Below are 20,161 nucleotides of genomic sequence, written 5' to 3'. Positions count from 1 at the left end.
ATATATCATTATTGCAATTTAAATTGATTAGGTGCGTTCATGCATCTGAGTATAATCACAATTGTATTATCGAGCAAAATATATTTGCCTATTTCCAAAGATACCGTAAAAACAAAGCAAACAATATATGATATATTTAATATTCCAAAGGAAACGTATAAATTGGTTTCTTAAAAATTAGTTCGAAGGCATTTTAAGCGGTAAATACCCAAATACCCTTACAGTCGAGTTGATGCGGGAATTAACCGTAAAATGGCAAATAAACTGAGATTCAAATAGGATTCCGGTTATAATCATAGTAGAGCTGATATGAATAACATTTTACAGTTTACATTAGTTTATTTATGGCACGTTTAATTAATTTACAAAAATCTTTTAAAACCAATTCATGTCGAGTAAATTAAAAATTTACATAAAGCGATAAGTTGTTGATAGTTGTTGTTCATACCAGCTATGGTATATATGAACAATCTTATATTAAAAAAAATACCGGAATGGTAATCACTTTTTGTAAAGACAAAACTAAAAAAAACATTTATAACTTGGTTTATAAGTCAGAACACTTGATTCTCTGCATCACTACCAAAAAATTTACAGGAATTTCCTATTTCGACAGACAGGAAAAACGAAATTAAAAAATAATTATTAATTATTAAATATCTAGCTGTTCTAATAAAATATAAAAAATAATTGCAAATCTTCGTTGGAACGCGGAATGTCCGAAGGAATTATTGAAGTTATACTTCTTGGCGCGAAGGAGAAAATGATGAGACTGAATTTTTACGATGCGCGCGCACACCAACACCTAAATTCGACATCGTAAAGTTAACTTTAACGTTAACTCTAGGTGGCATGGAAATTGATATGTTCAAGTTGTATATTCTAGTATTTTTATATTTACAACAAGTGTTTCGTAACAGTACAATTAAAACAGTGTGAATAAATAAATATTATTTTGATGTTTTTCAATCAATTCCATATACGACGGTGATAGTATTTACTAATAATTTATTTGTTTTAATAAATTGATTATTTGATTAATTTTAATATTTATCGTTAATCACTACTGCATTTTAGTTATTTTTTTCCATACGCCAAAGAAGTATAAATTCTAACGCGTGTACATAGGTACTCACACTTTTTTTTAACCACAACAGTGTTATCATAACATCATGACTGTAAAATCAAGTTAAATGTGAGCGAAATAAATCTTAAATTAAAAGCGTTGTGACAAAAGAGGCGGTTTGTTTGCTAGTTACAGTCATAATTAAAATTAACCGACAAAATGGAGAAGACATACACACAATAGTAATGTGTCGCTGTAACTTGAAAGATATCAACATCTTACTGCACCTATTTATGCCGTATATATTTTAGAACTATAACAACACTATAGCTGCGCATTACTTAAATATTCGAATATAGAAAACCGATTATATCTTCTAGAAGTTTCGATATAGAATTTACAAGGCCTTAGAGGTGCCCTAAGCATTTGGTTCAGGTCATTCTACACGATCTATATATAATGAACACTATTTGAAATTGTTATGTTCTATACATTAAACATAGTTTCTGTATCCTGAATATACTTCTATTTAATTAAGCATCTATTAAACACGATTTTATGTATTTGTTTCAACAACTATTCTAGCAAAGTTCAGTGACGTAATTTAAATTGTGCGTCAGATGTCCTAGGTGTATTATTCGATTCAATTGAAAATTATCTTAAATTTTCAGATATTCAAGCGATTTCTTTAGCCTTAGCTATGTCTATTAAGTATTTCGCCTTGAAAGAGATGAGATACACCATGTCCATACTTGGGGAATATGTCCTCAAACTGTAATCAATTTATTGTTAGCATCTTCATTAATCACGTTTGCAGGGTCGAGTATACCGATTATAATTAAAAGACAAAGAAAAACCCAGGTTAAGAAAACCTGACACTAGCGGAATCATAATTATTCATCAACGTGACAGGCTTCGTCATTACATACATTTATGTAAACAAATTGTATATCATTATATTGCTTCTACCTTCGTCATTTCATTGAAAAACTTAATTGTTTGTAAACTAAATGGGGATTTTTGTTATATAAATATTGAATTTAATCTGATGGAATATGTAAAAAAATGTGTGTTTTTCCCCCTATTATTCCAACCCCAAACATCCAGAAACCGGCTCAAATGCTCAATTATAGTTATTAAACGCTTGAATAACTGACCGCAAAGACCAAAGGTTATGAATATGTTTTTATATTTATTATACCATTTATATGGAATTACTTTAAATGATTTCCAGGTATTAAAGCAAAAGTTAAAGGTGACGATCAAAACTATTAAAATAATATGTTCATATACAACGTTTTGAATAAATAAATTTAATCGATGTGCGTGCACGCTGTCATTTCCGCCACACGTACGCACTTTAGCGTACAAAGTAATAATTCAAAATGTCCTTAACTTAAACGTAATATGTCATGGAGTGCCACATTTAAATATCATTAAATATCTTTGGATTCAACCAATCACTTTTTTCCCAATCAAATCACTTTCCAAGTTTTAATATCTTAAAATATATTGCTTTTACACGTACAATTATTTAGTATTAAATAAAAATATTTTTAATGAAATGAATCAGAGACATAATTAACAAAATGGGTTTCATTTTAACCGAGTAAAAGTAGTTTTGATATTTCGTCTCCAGACTAGAATAACTTATTAGTTTTGATATAATGATTTGATAAATTTGGTATGTTTTATTAAACATACCAAATTTATATAAAATGTGTTTTGTAAAATTTTGATTTTAAGCACGTTAAGAGATCTATTGTCTACGATCTTCCTAGGAATTTAAGTCATCTATTGGTCATGAGAGCTTTTAGGGATTTAAGTATGCTTTTATTATGCGAAAGCTATTCTGAGATATTATTATTATAATAATTGAGATTCGGTCACAGGAGATCGTGAACGTGGGTCGTGTCGAGGTTTGTGATCAATGTCTTCAGAAACGTCATTTCTTTGCGCGCATTCTCCAAAATGACCCTAGGGTCCTGCGAGGTACATCGGAGACAGTTCGGAGCGAACACCATGGCCAGATTGGCGGAATCCATCTTCGTTTGACTCACCACTTCGGGCGCATTGAATTGTTGCAGGAAGCTTATTAAATATGTCAGGACCTGCGGGAAATAATGAGATCAATGACGATGATGACTATGTGTTAAATGAAAAAAATAAATTTGATATTTAAGATTTATTAATTACTTGTGAAATTACGTTATTTTGGGCGATTTCAACCGATTTTTTTATCCAATTTAGGTTTCAGCAACTCAAATTGATTTGTCATTGATTGGAAAATTAACACACGTTCCAGAAAAAGAACGTTAGTTCAGAGGCCATATTTTTTCGGATGCTAAAAAGGATTAAATGTGCAAATAAAGAAATTGATAAAATTACCAATCTATTAAGCGCGGGCAGTCTCTGCAACGCTCTAGTGCAGGCGGCGAAGTCACTCCCGGCTGCCACGCAGGCCCCGTACAAGGCATCCGGAATCAGGGGTTCGTATAACTCCCGGTACCAGAGCTTCAGTAGGCTGGCCGGCGCGTGCGCATCTAGATTATTTTCATAATATTATAAATATAGATGGCGCGTACTGAGGAAGATCTCATTGCTTAAAAATATGAACACAGGAATAAAAAGAAATATTATTTAAACTGTGGCACATGATCAAAGCCCAATCTTGACTAACCTGTCAAGGTCGAGACGTCGGGTAGTTCCCAGTTGTCGATCTTGGCCTTTAAGGCGTTGACTTCGTCGACATCCGCCGACACTCTGAAAATACCCTCCGTCTCTCGCCCGTTGAGGGCCAACACCTGCTGAGAGAGAGCCACCTGCACCCACGGCAGCTGCCTATTCGGGAACCGCTCCTTCTGAAGCATCATCACTTCTTGGAGAGTGTTCCCGAACATCGATTGGCGGAAGATTTGTATCTGGTGGATGAGAAGAGGAATTTAGTGTTGCTAAAAATATGAATCCCGTTTCCTTACGGTGTAGGCAAAGACCACGAATCTCTAACAATTATGTGTATTCAATAACACACTATTTTGTCATAATGTAAAACATAAAATTATTCATAAATTATCAATAAGTAATTAATTATTTAAAGTAATTATAAGCATTAAACTCTACAGATTTTTGTTAAAAAATAAATTGTTTTAGTTTCTTTCCATGAGATGTTTACTGTTGGTTTAAAAAAATAACATTCTTTGAGTAAAATAATTACAGTTCACCATTAAATATACACTATTTATACTCCGATATTTCTAAATATTTACTTACTCAAGTGAACTAATTCAAAAATAATAAATATTTCAATATCCTGAACAATATACAGCATTAACTTGAATTACTGTATTTTATTCTTTAGTTGCCTATTAATTCCAGGTTTACATATAGGTCCAGGGTATAAAATGTATGTAAGAGTCAGATGTTCAGTCTCGTATTAAAATTGACAAATGTGCCCGGCCAAAAAGGTTTGAAATCTCTGACATGTCAAAAAATGATGGCTGTCAGAATTCTACAGAATTAAAATTCGACGTATAGAGTGGTGGGTGACCAACAACTCTTTTCGTAAGGACTGTCTCACCCGAGCTTGGTCGATGTCATCCGTAGTTGGCTTCCTCGGCTGTCTCTTCCCTCCGAAGCCGATTCGTTCGAGTCGTTTACACGCTACGCTCGCGTAGTGGGACACTTGCACGTGAATCGGCCATTTTCCGACCTGCGTTAACAATTATTTTAAATAAGTATAGTGAAGCGCATTTTTGTATCTACCCACCATTTAGCACTTCGTTTGACTCACCTCAGGGAAACAGTCGGCGAAGGCGGGATCCCGATGCCTGTTGACATAGTTGGTGAGAGCCGGTTGGAAAGCCGGCGAGGGTGGGACGAAGGCCAGGCACACGGCCAGCAGCTCCCAGCCTCGGAGCAACGAGTCCCTGAGAGGATTCTCTGTGGTCTGCCGGCACAATTGCACGTACAACTCGTCGCGCAGCCTGACAAATACAAATTATCGATAAACATTTAAACAAATTAAAACGACATCAAATATTATTTATAACACACCTCTCCTCCAACTATTTTCTATGTTGAAAAATTACTACTTAAGTAAAAATTTTGTAAAAAAGGATCACATTGATGTTATTTAGGATTCCTTTTCTTGTAGTGTGTATGGTAATCAAATTTTACTAGTACAACAATATCGCATACACAGAGGTCACACTGATAACCTCCTTTTTGTAAACTTGATTTATGACCCACAACAACCCTTTACAATAATAAGTAACAAAAATGGTGCCCTTTTCGACTGGTCCTTCGATCCGGATTTTATTTTTGACACAAGTGTTCAAACCTGCTCAGCCATTTAATAATCTCTAAGATTACGGTTCAATTACCAAAAATAAATCAATGTACTAGAAGTTCTAATTGCAGAAATTAATATCACTATTAAAACACTTAAAATAAGTATAATGAACTCACTTTTCATTAGAGAACGTAGCGTGAAGTATATCCTGAGCCACCGAGTTCAGCGTCATACCGGGACGAGCCTTTCGGTCTCCCATGTATATCTGCACCAGACGAAACAGATCTATCGCGGCCTTTTTGTGCCCCTTGTCCCAGTCTGCCCCCACCATTGGGGCACTTATCGATGAAGACGTCCAAGAGAGCATATCGCGAACTGATGCCTGAGAATATAAAGGAATTTAAATAATGTGAACGGGAAAATATATTGTTTAAGTAAAGCTGTGTGTCAAAAAGCAATACAATAAGATCTTTGACAATTCAAAGAAAAATACCTTTCTCCTGAAGATTCCCTTGCTGAAGTTGAGGTTGTCCTTTGCGAATATCTCAATGTCCTGTTCGGGCGGGGGCATGTGGGGCAGGAGCGGGGGGTGACGCGGATGTGACCGCACGGGGCTGTACAAAGCTCCACCTTCGGCTCCGTCTGGAACACTGGCCGATGTGCTGCCTATACTGGTATTGCCACCGCCCACTGATGACGTCTGAAAAAATTAAATATCATTATAATCAAAAAAAAACATACTTTACCGGATAAAAATTCAGTTTTTAAACTGAATAATTTTAAAAAATACTAAATAATAAAGATACCAAACTAACCCTGTGAATCCCCGGCGACGGCTGCCGATCCCGCTCAAAGCCAACGAACGTATTATAATAGGATACGCCATGGTTCATATATTCCACGTCTAAAGGCCTCTGCGTATACGTGTGAGGCAGGTACACGCCGGATCCGTCGTCGTCATCCGGTGTTCTAGCTCCACCGTCCGAGGATTCGTTATCCGGCTCGTGGCCGGACAGCGACCGAGATTCGGAGCCGGATCTGGAATGCGAAGATCCGGATTCGTTCTCCGAGTCCGAATGGCCATACCGGCTTCGGCCTGAAAACGATGAACGTATGTATTTTAGATGGATTCAAGAACAACTAATAATCTGTGCAATGAGCAATATAATAGGTACAAAAGCCCTGAAACGTTTTTTTATTTTATTTTAACACTCACTGGATATCTTTGCCTGCTGTATGATATAATCTTGCAGCGGCAGCAGATGCTGGAGTCCTCGTAAGTCCCAGTTGCAGTACAAGGGGGAACCCCCCTCCTCCTCCTCTTCTCCCTCCTCTGCCTCTGCCGCTCGCTTGTGACCTTTACCGAGAGTATAACAGTTAACAATCGCGTTTCAATATATCTTCTACAAGCCTTAAAAATATAAAAATAAAAAAAAATACAAACGTCGCGATTTAGTTCTGTCCCTGGTGGTGGTCCTCTCAAGTCTCTGGTTATGTTTCTGGACGTTCGGCTCCGTCAGGGCTGGCTCCAAATTCACGCTTTTTAGCTTATAGTTCACTAAAATAATAATATTCAATAAATTAATTGTTTTGTGATTCTCTTCAATTAAATTTACACAAATATCAAAAATCACCATGACGAAATTAAACATCATTAAAAATCAATCTTTTCCATTGACGTTGATACTTATATGAATAAAGTTGGTTTAAGTTTTAATTTGAAACTATTTCTAGAGGTTAGACAGGCAAACACATAGTATTTACAAGCTTGACTAATTTGACTAATTTTGCTTAGTTAGTTAGTTAGTTAGGTAAAATGGAGGAATCACCAGCGGCGACGTTATCGGCCTCATTGGCGGACGAGAGCCTCATGAAGTTGTGTTCGTGGGGCCTCTGCTGCTGTTTGGAGGACTTGCTCGAGGTGAAGCGCTCGGGCTCCGCCTGTTGGCGTCTGGAAATTGACGAACTATGGAACAATTTTTGGAAATTAGAAAAATTATGACTCATTTTTCATTCCGTAGAATTCGTACATTTCATAAATGTTGCAATTAAATAAATTCTCCGCTACTAAATAATTAGAAAAGGGGACAAATTTGACACATTTAAAGGCAAAAAAAAACCTGCAAAAGGTAAATCATAATATTTATTACTTAAATGACCTAATACAAAAATAATAACACAAACAATATATGAAATTAACTTGAATTGCTTTATTTTATTCTTTAGCAGGCATCACTGCCTATTAATTCCAGGTTTAGTAAACCTTTTTAAAAAATAAGATAAGATTTTATTATCTTTACTTGTGCGATTTTTACTGTTTGTGATGAAAAAATGGATGTATAGACTCAGATGTTCAGACTCCTATGGAAATAAAAAAATGTATCTTTTAATGTAACCTTGTAAATTCTCTGGGCTGATGCCAGTTGGCGACATTGTGGCGGAGGTCGAGGCTGGTCTGGCGGAAGGGCTTGTCCACGCTGTACACGGCCTGCTTCTCCGGGTAACGCTCGATACGGTCCAACTCAGCTAAACGATCTTTGTCTAGGTGCCTGTAATTGCAAAGTACAATACAATTATTTATTTATTTATTTATTTATATAGTACTCCTACAGCTAACACAAAATACATATAATAACAAACAAATACACCAAAGAACATAGCCACAAACGGAATACATGATACATTATAATAAAAATATTTAAAAAAGGGAACAAACAAACAAGGTATTTAATACAATTAACTGATTAAATTTAATTAATTAAACCTAAATTGGTTGTGTTGTGTAATGGTGTGTGTGTGTACGTGATGGTGTGTATGTGGGTCGTGCTTATGATGTAGATGATTTTGCGCTATGTATATTCTTAATACATGTTTTAACCACATTCCGCGATAACCTAAACAAGTCAATGTCTAAATAGTGGTCATTGTATGTCCGATTATTATTATAATTATGTTAAGGAATTCAATGTTAAAGAGAGCATTCGGCACACATTATATAACTTTTTCTCTTAAAAATCTTGTTTTTTTTTTTAAATGTTTATTTCAAAATATATCACACCTCATATGGTTATTTATACCTAAACAGAAGAACTTTTATCGCTCAAGTATTAGAATTGAAAAAAGATGTGTTTTGGTGGTGTAGTTTTAGGTAGCTCACCTATCCGAATACCTCTCCCGCGAATGCCGTGAGAGATGATGCGGTCTTTCTAAGCTCAGCATATGTCTGGCGCCACCCGCCTCCGTGGCCAGAGATATCGACGACACCAACGATGGCCGGGCTGCTGACGTCTGAAATATCATAAAAATACAAATAGTACAAATATAATATAATATAATAAATATAATGTATCAAATATTTACAAATTTCTATACAGAATGACCAACCTCACGAACTTTGTATCACTTATGTGGAAATGAGAAATTAAATTTTCGTCATAGATAGAGGTCACATGTAAAATCGATACTCTTTATTCAATCATACATTTTTTGGTCCTTCGAGCAAGAATTATTTGACACCTGAAGAGAAAGATATAATACCTGTAAAAACGGCGTAGGTTGGGGCTTCTGCAATGGGCTGCTGGGACTTTGGGGTGACGCTGACTCGCACGACGACCCACCCGCAGATTGCTGCTTTAACTGTCATAATTCAAAATTATTCTTGCACTGTACACAATATAATATAAATTATAACACTTGCCTAAACTTTGATTCCCATTATAATTAATTTACTACAATAATCAACATTATTATATATTGAATTTGGAAGTATTTAAAATCCTTTTATAGTTTTATACATAGAAATGATTACTAAGTCAAAGCGACAAAGAACTTAAGATTTCGCATTTCCATATTACATAATCTATTCCACATTAAAAGACCGATTACATATTATAAGAATCAAGTTTCAAGCGCTCTCAAACTTAACAAGTTTAGTTTCATATAATATCTGCAGGTGTATTATTACCTTACGTCTAGTTAATGGTGTGCTTTCGACGGATTTAAAATACTTTTCATGCATCGAGTCATCGGATGCGTCTTTTCGTGGCGAAATAAAACTTCCACTGCGGTTTAATCCTAAAGGAATACGAATTAGTTATCTTAAAACATTAACAAAACCTTTTCAAATCTGATTATAAATCCTAAGTAACAAAGTATGAATTGTCTATGGCGATAGGTCAGACGCAAAAAGTATAAATCGAAAGGCACTCTTATTGAAAATAGGAGTTTGAATTGTCATGGCCAACACTTTTAATTATTATTAATTGTTACCTGAATGTGGTGACCATTTATCAGTTTCACCGTGGGTAGGAGGTGGCTGGACGCTACTTCTCTTCTTTAATTGTGGAGTACAAATTGGTGGATTACATACTGCACTAAGTTCCTAAATGGGCAAATATAATAACTATAGTTACCAAAAAGTCTTAGGGACCTATCCCTAAGATGTCTTTTATTCACTGGTTATGGTCGCTAAAGTCCAAAAAAATACATTCTTTATTTACATTTTTTGCTATCGGTTTTTAAAGTAGGGCAAATTAAAAAGGATGGTGGCGTTGAGTAGTTAATGTATCCATTTAAAAAGATCGATACACGATTTACATAACTTCGCTCGATAGAAAAAATCCAAACAGCCAATTTTTTTACAATTTGAATTCATTTTATGACGATTGATTGATTCATGATTTTGAAATTTACACGATATATTTTATCTCAAGCATTTCAGAAAAAAAAATGATAATATTATATAAATTTAATATTTTATATAACTAATTGTTATTACGGGCCGGTGAGTCTTAGTGCTCCAGCTATCCATTGTACACCGAACTCCGCCCAGAGTTCGGTGTACAATGGATACAGACAGTAATTCATGCTGGGATAGGGCCTTAATGCCGATTCTATACATAGGTCATCATAGGCTTTAAGAGGAAGAGGTCTACTATACATTCGGTGCATAATGCAGCTTTAGCAGTTTTAGAGTACTTTAAAGCAAAAACGATTAAATGATTCTGAAGATGTATTCCATATTTATGATTGAAATACCTTACCTGTTTCCGTCTCTGCTGTGCGCTACTAATGCTGCTATCGGAAGAACGTCCCGAGTCTGTATGACGACAAAGAGGAGTTGTTCCATCTTCACTAAGCCTCCCCCGACGGCTTTCGCCGCTGTTTCTATAAGGGATAATAAAAAATAATTGTTAAACGCTACTTTGTTTACAGTCGCACTATATAGATACAAAAATATAATAAAAAAGCTATTCCATCATCTCTCATGGTAGATTATAGAGAACCTCTTACTGAATATTAACAATGTTCAGGGAGAACATTCATTCCCAAGGTTCAAAATCAACAGAATCTCCCAGATTCTCTCTTAAGTCATTCTGTCTGTTAAGTTTTTCTAAAATGCGGGGCGCTTGAACTGCCAGTTTACGAAGTATATAGCTAACCGGGTGATCAAAAGGCAACACATTAAACGAAGAATTCTATAAGTAACAATTATGTATAGAAGAGCGTTCAAGTATTACGTCACGCAATTTTTGGAGATATATAATTATATATATAAGTTGCCATTTATTTGGTGTATAGTATCGGAAAGTCGAAAATAGTATTAACATAATTCAATCCCCGCCCCGCATCGTAACGTTTTCGTAACTAGAAATTATTACGAAGTCGTTGAACATCTGCCTAAAGTATCTCGAAGTCGAAAAGTAGGCAATAGGTCATGACATGTCTGATGTATAGCAATGAATTCACTCAAAATAAACACTTGCAGTGATGTAATATTTATTTAAAAGCAACCTATTTACTACACTTTAAACCGAAAATTATTATTTTTGTGCGATGAGGATTACATTCAATAAACACCTACTTTTTTATCACTCACGTGAAGTACCGCCATATGGTATTTGAACTCTATTCTGCACGATTTCGTAACTTGATATCATGAACCATACTTTGTTTATTTGTGAAGCATTAAATTTCTTCAGAACCCTTTATATGTAGCAAAATTATGTAAAGATTCACCCTTTAAACTAGTTATAAATCTAAAATTAGGCCATCTACATTAGATTAAACTACAAAGTTACAATCAAACAATCAGTTTTGAGTCTCAGTGGAGATTACCTAACCAATAATCATTTTTCTAAATCAAAATGTAATGATGCCAAGGGACTAGGTAATATTTTAAAATGGTACAATTTTTTGAGAAACTTCCTATACCTAGGTATTGCTTTCAAATAAATCTCAACAAATACATAATATAATATATATATAATATAATAATATAATATAATAATCTTTATTTTCTTCACTCACATATACATACAAGGTAACAATGATTAAAACTAAGATAACATGCAAAAGCCTACCTGTGATGGTAATGAGATCTCCTGGTGCGCACTGGACTTGTTTGTGTGATGGTAACACTTTTGGTATTGCATGGTGATAATTTACTGGCACTCGCCGTACTGTTGCCATTACTATTAAGGGGGTCTAGAGTTGTTGGTACCTAAAAAGTATTTATTTTTGTGTATTGACGATAAAGCACCATCTCCACCATCCATGAAAACTCTCTCACCATCCATGAAAACTAAATGTAGCTTCTAATATGGTATGAATAAAAAGCAATTGTTGAAAATTGTAAAAGTGTCTTACATTCATTATATTAGTATAATAAAACGACATAGAAACAACATAATATAGAAGAGCAATTTTATGTGACTATATTGCACTTATACTAGTTTTTGTTGCATATCATTCATTAATATCAATGCTGAAAGAAGATTTATAAACAATGTAGTCACAGTACTTAAACCAGTATAACTCATGCTCTATAAATCTGAATGAGTTTTGAACAACCTTTGGCACAGGGCCAAGCTATCAAAGTGCAATAATGTAAAAATTCACTTTAGAAAAAGAGGTTAACAGGGTAGGTTGAGATGCTCACTACGGGAGAAAAGGCAGCATAAAGTGCACAACACTTCAACTGACAACGATGTAATTTATCATTTAAATAATTTTAATTTTGAAGTTATTAATTATCAACATAATTGAAATTTATTATTCTTAACTATAAATCAGGTAACATAGATTACCTAACAGGTATCTTCTAAATAATATTAATAATTTTTTTATATATAACGTAAAGTAATATTTGAAAGTCCATTTATAATTATTATTAAGTAGTACAGTTTATATTAATAAACTAGTCAGTTTCAATATAACAGTGAATGTGGCCAACATGAGTTATTATTGAAATACATAGTATGTAATTATAAAATTTATCACAGCTAAAATATATTTCAATAAAAACACATGCCTTTTAAGTTAATAAAAGAAATGTAAAAATACAAAGTTTACATTAACAAGAGCAAGAATTTTAAAGAAAACACCTACCTGCGGTGCGGCCAAATTAGTCTGTGTTGAAGTTTCTCTCCTTTTAAGTGGATCAGTATTCTGTTTTAATGTTTGTAACTTTGCTAATGGTATTATATCGCAGTCTGTAGGTCTATGCCACACTGTTGTCTGGTGATAGAAAAATAATTAAAAAAACTCTTTAAGTAACTCTATATTTAATTCATATTTGTCATTAACTTACCTGAGTTGATGCATTATAATAATAAAATCTATGAGTATTGATATCAAATAATTCCCACCATTGCGATGAGTCTGTGCGTTTCACTTTAACACCCTAAAAAATATATGTATTAATAGAATTGTCATTGTATATTTATTGTGATTAATATATCATACAAGGTCACTGACACGGCAGTGCAAATAACATAATAGTAGTATTGATGAAAAAAAATATTTGTTGATTTATAGAGAATCCCACAAACTACCTTTATGATAACCACTAAATAAAATGAACAAAGTACTGAAAGTCATATATAAAAGTTAAGCTACAGATAAATAAGAAAACAAATATTACCTCAGGTGGGTCCCATACACACTCTCCTGTGGTAAGGTTAGCATACATATGCTCCTTTGTCTTCGGTTCTATTATCTCCACCCATTCCACCCTAGAATAAAACATGACTGTAATTCATAATCAGGTACTGCATCCTTACCGCACAGCAACAGACGAATGCTGGGCGTGACATTAACGATTTCCGCGTATACTTTATTGATTTTGCAAGTTTATACCGATTTGTTTTTAAGATATTGATCATTTAATCAGAAATGTATCTTATATATTAAATTACCTTTCAGAAGACATTTTCAAGCTTTTTACTTTTCTTTTAAAACTTTACTTAATCATAGTATCAACATTTTAAAACTAAAAAAATACATATAAAATCTTATGGAAACCGTCCATGTTGAGTGTTTACTTCACAGCACAGACTAAAAATGTAGGATCACCTATAAAAATCCCACCTGACATTTAATTAGCTTGAAACAGATTATAATTTAAAAGAATTTAAACAGATCATAATAATTAGTGAATTATACAAATGGATTCAGAGAAGAATTACCAAAATATACATTTTGTTAATTCTTCTCTGAATCTAACACGATTCTTTTTTAAATACAAGTATTTGCAATAAAAAAATCTAAATAAAGAACAGTGAACTATAATTATGTGACAGCATATTTATTAACTGTTTTACTAACATAATATAATTATTTTATAAAACGATATATGGGTACTTTATTTCCTAACACTATTCTCATCATATAATATTATATACATAATATAATATGTATACGTAGGAAATAAAACAAACAATTTTTTTATTAATGATTAATTATTTTGCGTTCAATGTGGTCGCTAAAAAATGGTTCGTCATTAGTCGTTGTAGTCTTGTAGGGCGTAGATAGAGTATAGAACTAGATAAGCTTCTAAAATAACAATAATAACTAAAGAGAGAAGACATTAACGTGAAATACTTAAGTGCAAGCGAAACAGAGTATCAGTTTTTCTGTCTCTATTTGCGTATCGGGTTTTATTTGTTTACCACCGAGCCCTTGGTCGGCTTGGTGGTTTCAAACATATTTTTCAGAGCAAACCGACTAAATTGCGAATCATGTTACCAACGTCAGGTAGTTGCCACACTTCATGTCCTTTGTAAATAGTTGGATTATAATATTCGCTAAATCACACGCTGTACGCTGATGCCTGTTCTATACCATAGTCCGTCTACGTTGTATGGGCTTGTTAAGTGACAGCCTTGTGCAGACTGCAGACTGCAGAGTGTAGTGTCCACTGTCAAGTGTCTACTGTCATGTTTGCGGTTTCCCGTTTCGCTATTTTGCTAATCACTTTGTCCCCGTCCCGTAGCATAGTTGTTATTAATTAATTAGTAATTACTTGATATTTAACAGATTTTTGGGAAGTTTGTCCAAAGTATTAGTCGGGACACCACATTGTTTATTGAATACTGTATAGCCTTAGTAAGTACTGTTATAAATATTTTAATAAAAAGGAACAATGTTCCGTTCTATTGTTAACTTGTGTAGGTGCCGGCGTGAATGTGCTAAATCATATCTTAATAAATACAAACGATACTGTTCAAAAGCTCCCAAGTTGAACACACATGAACCTGTTAAGCTGATTAATGGTCAGTAGATGATCTATATTTTTTATGTTCTTTCTTTTAACCCTAGGTGTATTGTAGTACATTCTAATACAGTATCACTGTTTTCATTGACTACTTTTTAATATATTAAAAATAAATTAACTTTTACATATTTTACGTTTCAGCCATGGACAGATCGCATTTTTTGTTACCAAACAATCAAAGGTTTGTCGAATTGGACAGCTCTCAAGCTTTCGAAAATTTGACTAAACAAGAAAAACTATATGCTCATTACTTAAGTCAGGTAATTACCTATCATACTTCTTATATCTCTTAAAATATTTCTGATGATATAATACTTTAGTAGTGAACATTTCCAGGCTGCATGGAATGGAGGTCTGATTGTCCTTATGCAAACGAGCCCAGAATCGCCAAAAATATTTTCATTACTACATAGAGTTTTCTTGGAAGAGCCTTTGGAAAACCTTAAGCAATCAGCTTTGAAAGCAGGTGTTTCAGAGGATGATTTTCAAGTATGGCAAATACATAATACACAAAATATTAATACCATCAAATTTATTTCATTTTATAAATTATAACAAAAAAGTTTGTCTCTTCCTAGAAATAGTTCCCATGCATCTGTTTATCTATATCCTGTGTGATAACATATGTTGTGGTTTTACAATACACTTTATCATTTTAATTTTTGTTAGCTATACACAAGAATATTTGGCCAGTTACCTAATTACAAAAATGTTATTGCATTTGTTATCTTTCTTAAACTTGTTTTTTCAACTTTAAAAATATTTACAAATGCTTTTTAAGCAAAATTTTACATATTTACATCAAACAATTTATTGATATACTAAATAATCTATCATAAAAATTAGTATGATTAATATTAAATTGTGTAATGTTTCAGGCATTCCTAGTATATGCTGGAGGAGTATTTGCTAATAGTGGAAATTACAAAGGTTTTGGAGATACAAAATTTATTCCAAATCTATCTAAAGAATCCTTTGAGTCTGTTGTTAAGGCATCCAAGGCATTTGAAAATGACAGCACTCATATTACAAAGTTATTGCAAAAGACACAAAACGCTATCTACAGTATAGCACCAAGATTAACTAGTCTTGGCCTTGCCGAAAAGGTTGTTATTACTTTAATTTATATTTATTTACATAATATAATGCACATCATTGTATAATCTGTTTAAGATAGTGTTATAAACTTATTATTATAATGTTTTAACTGTACAGATCGCCTACCAGAATGGTTTATAATTATTTTAAATTTAGTTATAAGGTAATTTCCTAATACTCCAAAGTCTCATTATAGTTGAAATAAATTAAATTAAATATATTTATTTAAGTAATTTAATTAAAGGGAGTTACCACATACTTTTCAAGTAACTGCACAGAGGAAGACTCTAATTTGGTCAATGACTGGATGAAAACAAAACTAATTGAAGCATATGTCTGCAGAACTTTTAAAACAATGGCAGAAGATGGATGTAAGTAGAATTAGACTTACTATAGTTAGTAGTATCTCTTTATCTTAAATCTATTTTTCCAGAATCAATAAAGTTTAATTGGTAATCATATTTTGTACTGCAATCAGAACTAAGTTTTCAGTTCACTATAATATCAATGTTTAATATATATACTTTTCAGTACCACTCTACACCATCCATCTGGCCAGTGTGGAATCAACACCTAAAGCTGGACTGACAATGGAAAAGGAGAAGTATAAAAACGCCTACTTCCAAGTCACCCGTGGTGATTATTCACCTCTTCTCAAATTGGCTTCCGAAAACCTGACAAAAGCTGTTGACTATGCTGCCAATGATAATGAAAAAAATATGTTGAGGCATTATGTAAATAGTTTTAATGAAGGCGATTTGAATGAACATAAAGAAGGTAGCAGATTTTGGATTAGAGATAAGGGACCTATTATTGAAACGTAAGTTTTATTAAAACCACCTTATTTAGTGCTTTAAATAGTACTTAAGCTTTTTTTCATTAAAATTTTGTATAAATATCCATCAATTATTTAAAACTTTTACTTTCTTTTATTTAATTTTTTACTGTCTGTATTGTGTATCAGATACCAGGGATTTATCGAAACCTACCGCGACCCAAGTGGTCAGCGTGGAGAATTTGAAGGATTTGTGGCGATGGTGAATAAGGAGATGTCCAAGAAATTTGGTGATTTAGTCAATGGTGCTGAAAGGTATATTCCCACAATACTATTTGTTACTTATTATATATAAAAAACCTACATTCCTTTATTACAATGTTATTATAATCAATTGTTAATTATTTTATTGAAATAACTTTAAAACTGCTTTAAAATATCTCTACATTATCAGTGAATTTACCATATGTATAGGTTTATCAAGTTGTTGCCCTGGGGCCAAGATTTGGAAAAAGATACCTTCCTGAGACCTGACTTTACGAGCCTTGATGTTCTTACGTTTTCTGGAAGTGGGATTCCAGCTGGCATTAACATTCCAAACTGTATGAATCATTTAATAAAATATCTTTTACTACTTAGTCTACTTTCTGTATGAATCCAATTTGATTGGCTGAAATATTACAGATGACGAGATCCGTCAGAACGAAGGCTTCAAGAACGTGTCGTTAGGCAACGTGATTCCGGCCGCTTACAAGGAGTCCGTCATTCCTTTCCTCAGCGACGAAGACAAGCAGCTGCTGGAGAAGTATCGGGTTGCCGCTTTTGAGGTATTTGCATGAGCTTTGCAGCATGCGTAGTTCCACCCGTTTCACCCAGTTTCTTCCCTGCAGCACTACTATGTGGAACCAGCTGCCCACTGGGGTATTTACGAACAGAGCGTTACGAATCTTAAAGGCCGGCAAGGCACTCGCGAGCTTTCTGGCAATGAGTGTCAATGGCCTACGATATCACTTAACATCATGAGTCTCCTGTTATAAAAAAATATAAAAATAAAGTTATCCTTTGTAGTGAAATAATTATTCTATATCTATACCATTTTTTATTGGGCAGGTTCAAGTTGGGCTTCACGAGTTATTGGGTCACGGAAGCGGTAAGCTGCTAAGGCAAAACGCTGATGGCACTTTCAACTTTGACAAGGAGAAAGTCAAGAATCCCCTGACAGGTATTCTTACTGCATTTTCAAAAATAAATATGTAAATATTAATTAAATGTGTAAATATAACATTTGTATATCTCCTAAAGGTAAGAACATAGAGTCGTGGTACATGGAAGGCGAGACCTACGATAGCAAGTTCACCACCCTCGGCTCCGCCTTCGAAGAGTGCAGGGCGGAGGCCGTCGGCCTGTATCTGTCTCTCGACCGGGAAATATTGAAGTAAGCTTTCCCAATTTGTCTTCAGATCTGTCTCTACGCTGCATGCAGCCGGGATTTTGAACTTCTTGGAATATTGGCTTTGACAGATAATGTCAACATTTTCAGAATTCTTATACTCTGATTTTTAATTCCGTATTATTTTATTTCTGTAGCCATAATTTTTTGACATGTCAGAGATTACAAACCTTTTTGGCCGGGCACATTTGTCAATTTTAATACGAGTCTGAACTTCTGGGTCTATACACTATACATACATTTTATTTGTTAGTGAATCTATTCATTTATTATAAACAGTACGGTAGCATATCATGTTTTAGTACCGTGTGTAATCGTTTTACTATTCAACTTACAGAATCTTCGGTTACGAAGGCCAAGAGGCGGAAGACGTGACGTACGTGAATTGGCTGAGTCTGTTGTGGAACGGGGCCGCCAAAGCGACCGAGATGTTCCAACCCACCACCGATACGTGGCTGCAGGTGACAATTCGCTGATCCTCTCGTATTATTGTTTTGCTACAAATCCCTTCAAATATCCTGTATTAAGTACAATTTATTAAATGCTTTCTCAAGAAATCCGCAAGGCCGATGAATCCTTTCAAGCTTAGAAAAAAATTAATATTTTTTAATTTTATATAAATATCATTTCAGGCACATGCTCGCGCTCGGTTCGTGATAATGCGTCTATTGGAGGTGGAGGGCGAAGGCCTGTTAACGGTGACGGAGACGGAGCCCGGCAGAAACCTGCTGCTCACGCTGCAGAAAGACCGTCTCCACACCGATGGCAAGAAGATTATTGGTAAGGATTATGTACCGAATGGAATACCGAACCTTTACCGGTTCTTTACATTAAATATTTTTACGCTATTAGAATCGCACACGTATAAGTATTTTAATTCTTGAACTCGATTAACTTAACCTGAAAATGCCTCTTAGGGCGATACGTACCGATTAATAAAACACTATTAATCCATTAGTCTTTGGTTTTCAAACAAAATTTATCTTTCAGGCGACTTCCTGGTGAAGCTGCAAACGATAAAGGCAACAGGTGATTTTTCGGCGGGAGAGCAGCTGTTCCAGAAGTACAGTCGCCTGGAAGCGCCCTGGAATCGCTGGAGAGACATTGTTCTGTTGCACAAACAGCCACGTAACATATTTGTACAGCCCAATACTGTCGCTAAAGGTAATTAATAACTTCACTATTTAGTTTTATATATATATATATGGAAACGTTTTCCTAACAGCACCGTTATTCTGTAACTTCCAATAGCAACTGCGATCACTGTTTGTGTTCTGTGCTACAATTTGTTGATAATTTTTAGGTGAGGAAGTGAAACTAACACGCTATCCAGCGACAGCCGAAGGCATGGTGACATCGTGGGTCCAACGTTTCCCCAATACCAAGGTTGATGACATTTTGGAGAGATTGGCCGAGGAAGACAGTAAATATTTCTCGGAAATAGAGAAAATCGCCGCATAACGAGGACATCTCAAATGGGATATTTCATTTTGGATTATATTTTCTAAATAAACCAATATCTAAGTACCATTAAAGTTTTTAATAACAAGCATTTATTTATTTATATTTGACAAGTAGTAGAAGCCTTCTGCGCCTGACATACGCCGTTTTTTCTTAGGCTTTAAAGCGTTCCGGTTTCCTCACTATGTTTTTATATTTCCCTCACCGTAATAGTTAAATACCTAAGAAAGAAAACTCTGGTGGGACTAGTACCAAGGCACACTTCATTTACAGGTGATGAGGAAGTTTACATTTGGGAGCGTTTGGGGTAAAACCTTACGATGCGGGACGGGGATTCAATAATGCGTTTTGTTAATATTATTTTCGACTTTCCGATACTTTACAGCACATAAATGGCAATTAGTAGGTTTCATGAGTCACTAGATGGTAACGAATCGTTTTACTATTGGGTACAGAAAAATGTA

At 34.3% G+C, this 20,161-nt stretch overlaps 2 protein-coding genes across 5 annotated transcripts; one reads left to right on the top strand and one right to left on the bottom strand.

Moving 5' to 3' along the window:
* Positions 1-1,058: 1,058 nt before the first annotated feature.
* On the bottom strand, positions 1,059-13,687 carry LOC110995890 (rho GTPase-activating protein 39). 3 transcript variants are annotated; one of them, XM_045630480.1, is made up of 22 exons: positions 13,556-13,687; positions 13,282-13,372; positions 12,949-13,041; positions 12,747-12,875; positions 11,720-11,859; positions 10,400-10,523; positions 9,627-9,738; positions 9,322-9,431; positions 8,895-8,993; positions 8,515-8,645; positions 7,754-7,906; positions 7,187-7,308; positions 6,802-6,915; positions 6,574-6,714; positions 6,173-6,453; positions 5,851-6,057; positions 5,534-5,739; positions 4,857-5,049; positions 4,644-4,775; positions 3,747-3,987; positions 3,455-3,609; positions 1,059-3,177 (listed from the first exon to the last, which is right to left on the bottom strand). In XM_045630480.1, the coding sequence occupies exons 1-22, from the start codon at positions 13,567-13,569 to the stop codon at positions 2,953-2,955; spliced, it is 3,213 nt and encodes a 1,070-aa protein (XP_045486436.1). In that variant the 5' UTR covers positions 13,570-13,687; the 3' UTR covers positions 1,059-2,952. The 3 variants fall into 3 exon arrangements, with proteins under 3 accessions (XP_045486436.1, XP_045486435.1, XP_045486434.1); XM_045630479.1 differs by having other exon boundaries at positions 7,187-7,323; positions 8,895-8,984; XM_045630478.1 differs by having other exon boundaries at positions 1,060-3,177; positions 7,187-7,323.
* An 896-nt stretch (positions 13,688-14,583) lies between these two features.
* Positions 14,584-19,788, top strand: LOC110995888 (dipeptidyl peptidase 3). 2 transcript variants are annotated; one of them, XM_022263282.2, is made up of 15 exons: positions 14,584-14,744; positions 15,055-15,173; positions 15,250-15,402; positions 15,792-16,019; positions 16,256-16,382; positions 16,543-16,831; positions 16,976-17,101; positions 17,261-17,388; positions 17,471-17,613; positions 17,897-18,008; positions 18,089-18,221; positions 18,574-18,697; positions 18,869-19,016; positions 19,227-19,400; positions 19,540-19,788. In XM_022263282.2, the coding sequence occupies exons 2-15, from the start codon at positions 15,057-15,059 to the stop codon at positions 19,695-19,697; spliced, it is 2,160 nt and encodes a 719-aa protein (XP_022118974.2). In that variant the 5' UTR covers positions 14,584-14,744; positions 15,055-15,056; the 3' UTR covers positions 19,698-19,788. The 2 variants fall into 2 exon arrangements, with proteins under 2 accessions (XP_022118974.2, XP_022118973.2); XM_022263281.2 differs by lacking the exon at positions 14,584-14,744 and adding an exon at positions 14,752-14,911.
* The last annotated feature ends 373 nt before the right edge of the window (positions 19,789-20,161 follow it).

This window comes from Pieris rapae, chromosome 12 (assembly GCF_905147795.1).
Source record: "Pieris rapae chromosome 12, ilPieRapa1.1, whole genome shotgun sequence".
NCBI lineage: Eukaryota > Metazoa > Arthropoda > Insecta > Lepidoptera > Pieridae > Pieris > Pieris rapae.
This window is presented reverse-complemented; position numbering and strand designations above follow the sequence as displayed.

Bases quoted from the DNA above. Each gene is read 5' to 3' on its own strand.
- LOC110995890 (XM_045630478.1), bottom strand. The intron at 6,058-6,172 runs GTTAGTTTGGTA...TAATTTTTTCAG, and splicing joins CGTCGCCGGGGATTCACAGG to ACGTCATCAGTGGGCGGTGG. The intron at 3,988-4,643 runs GTGAGACAGTCC...CTCATCCACCAG, and splicing joins ATGACATCGACCAAGCTCGG to ATACAAATCTTCCGCCAATC.
- LOC110995888 (XM_022263281.2), top strand. From the start codon at position 14,782: ATGTTCCGTTCTATTGTTAACTTGTGTAGGTGCCGGCGTGAATGTGCT. The intron at 17,102-17,260 runs GTATATTCCCAC...CCATATGTATAG, and splicing joins TTAGTCAATGGTGCTGAAAG to GTTTATCAAGTTGTTGCCCT. The intron at 18,698-18,868 runs GTGACAATTCGC...ATATCATTTCAG, and splicing joins CCACCGATACGTGGCTGCAG to GCACATGCTCGCGCTCGGTT.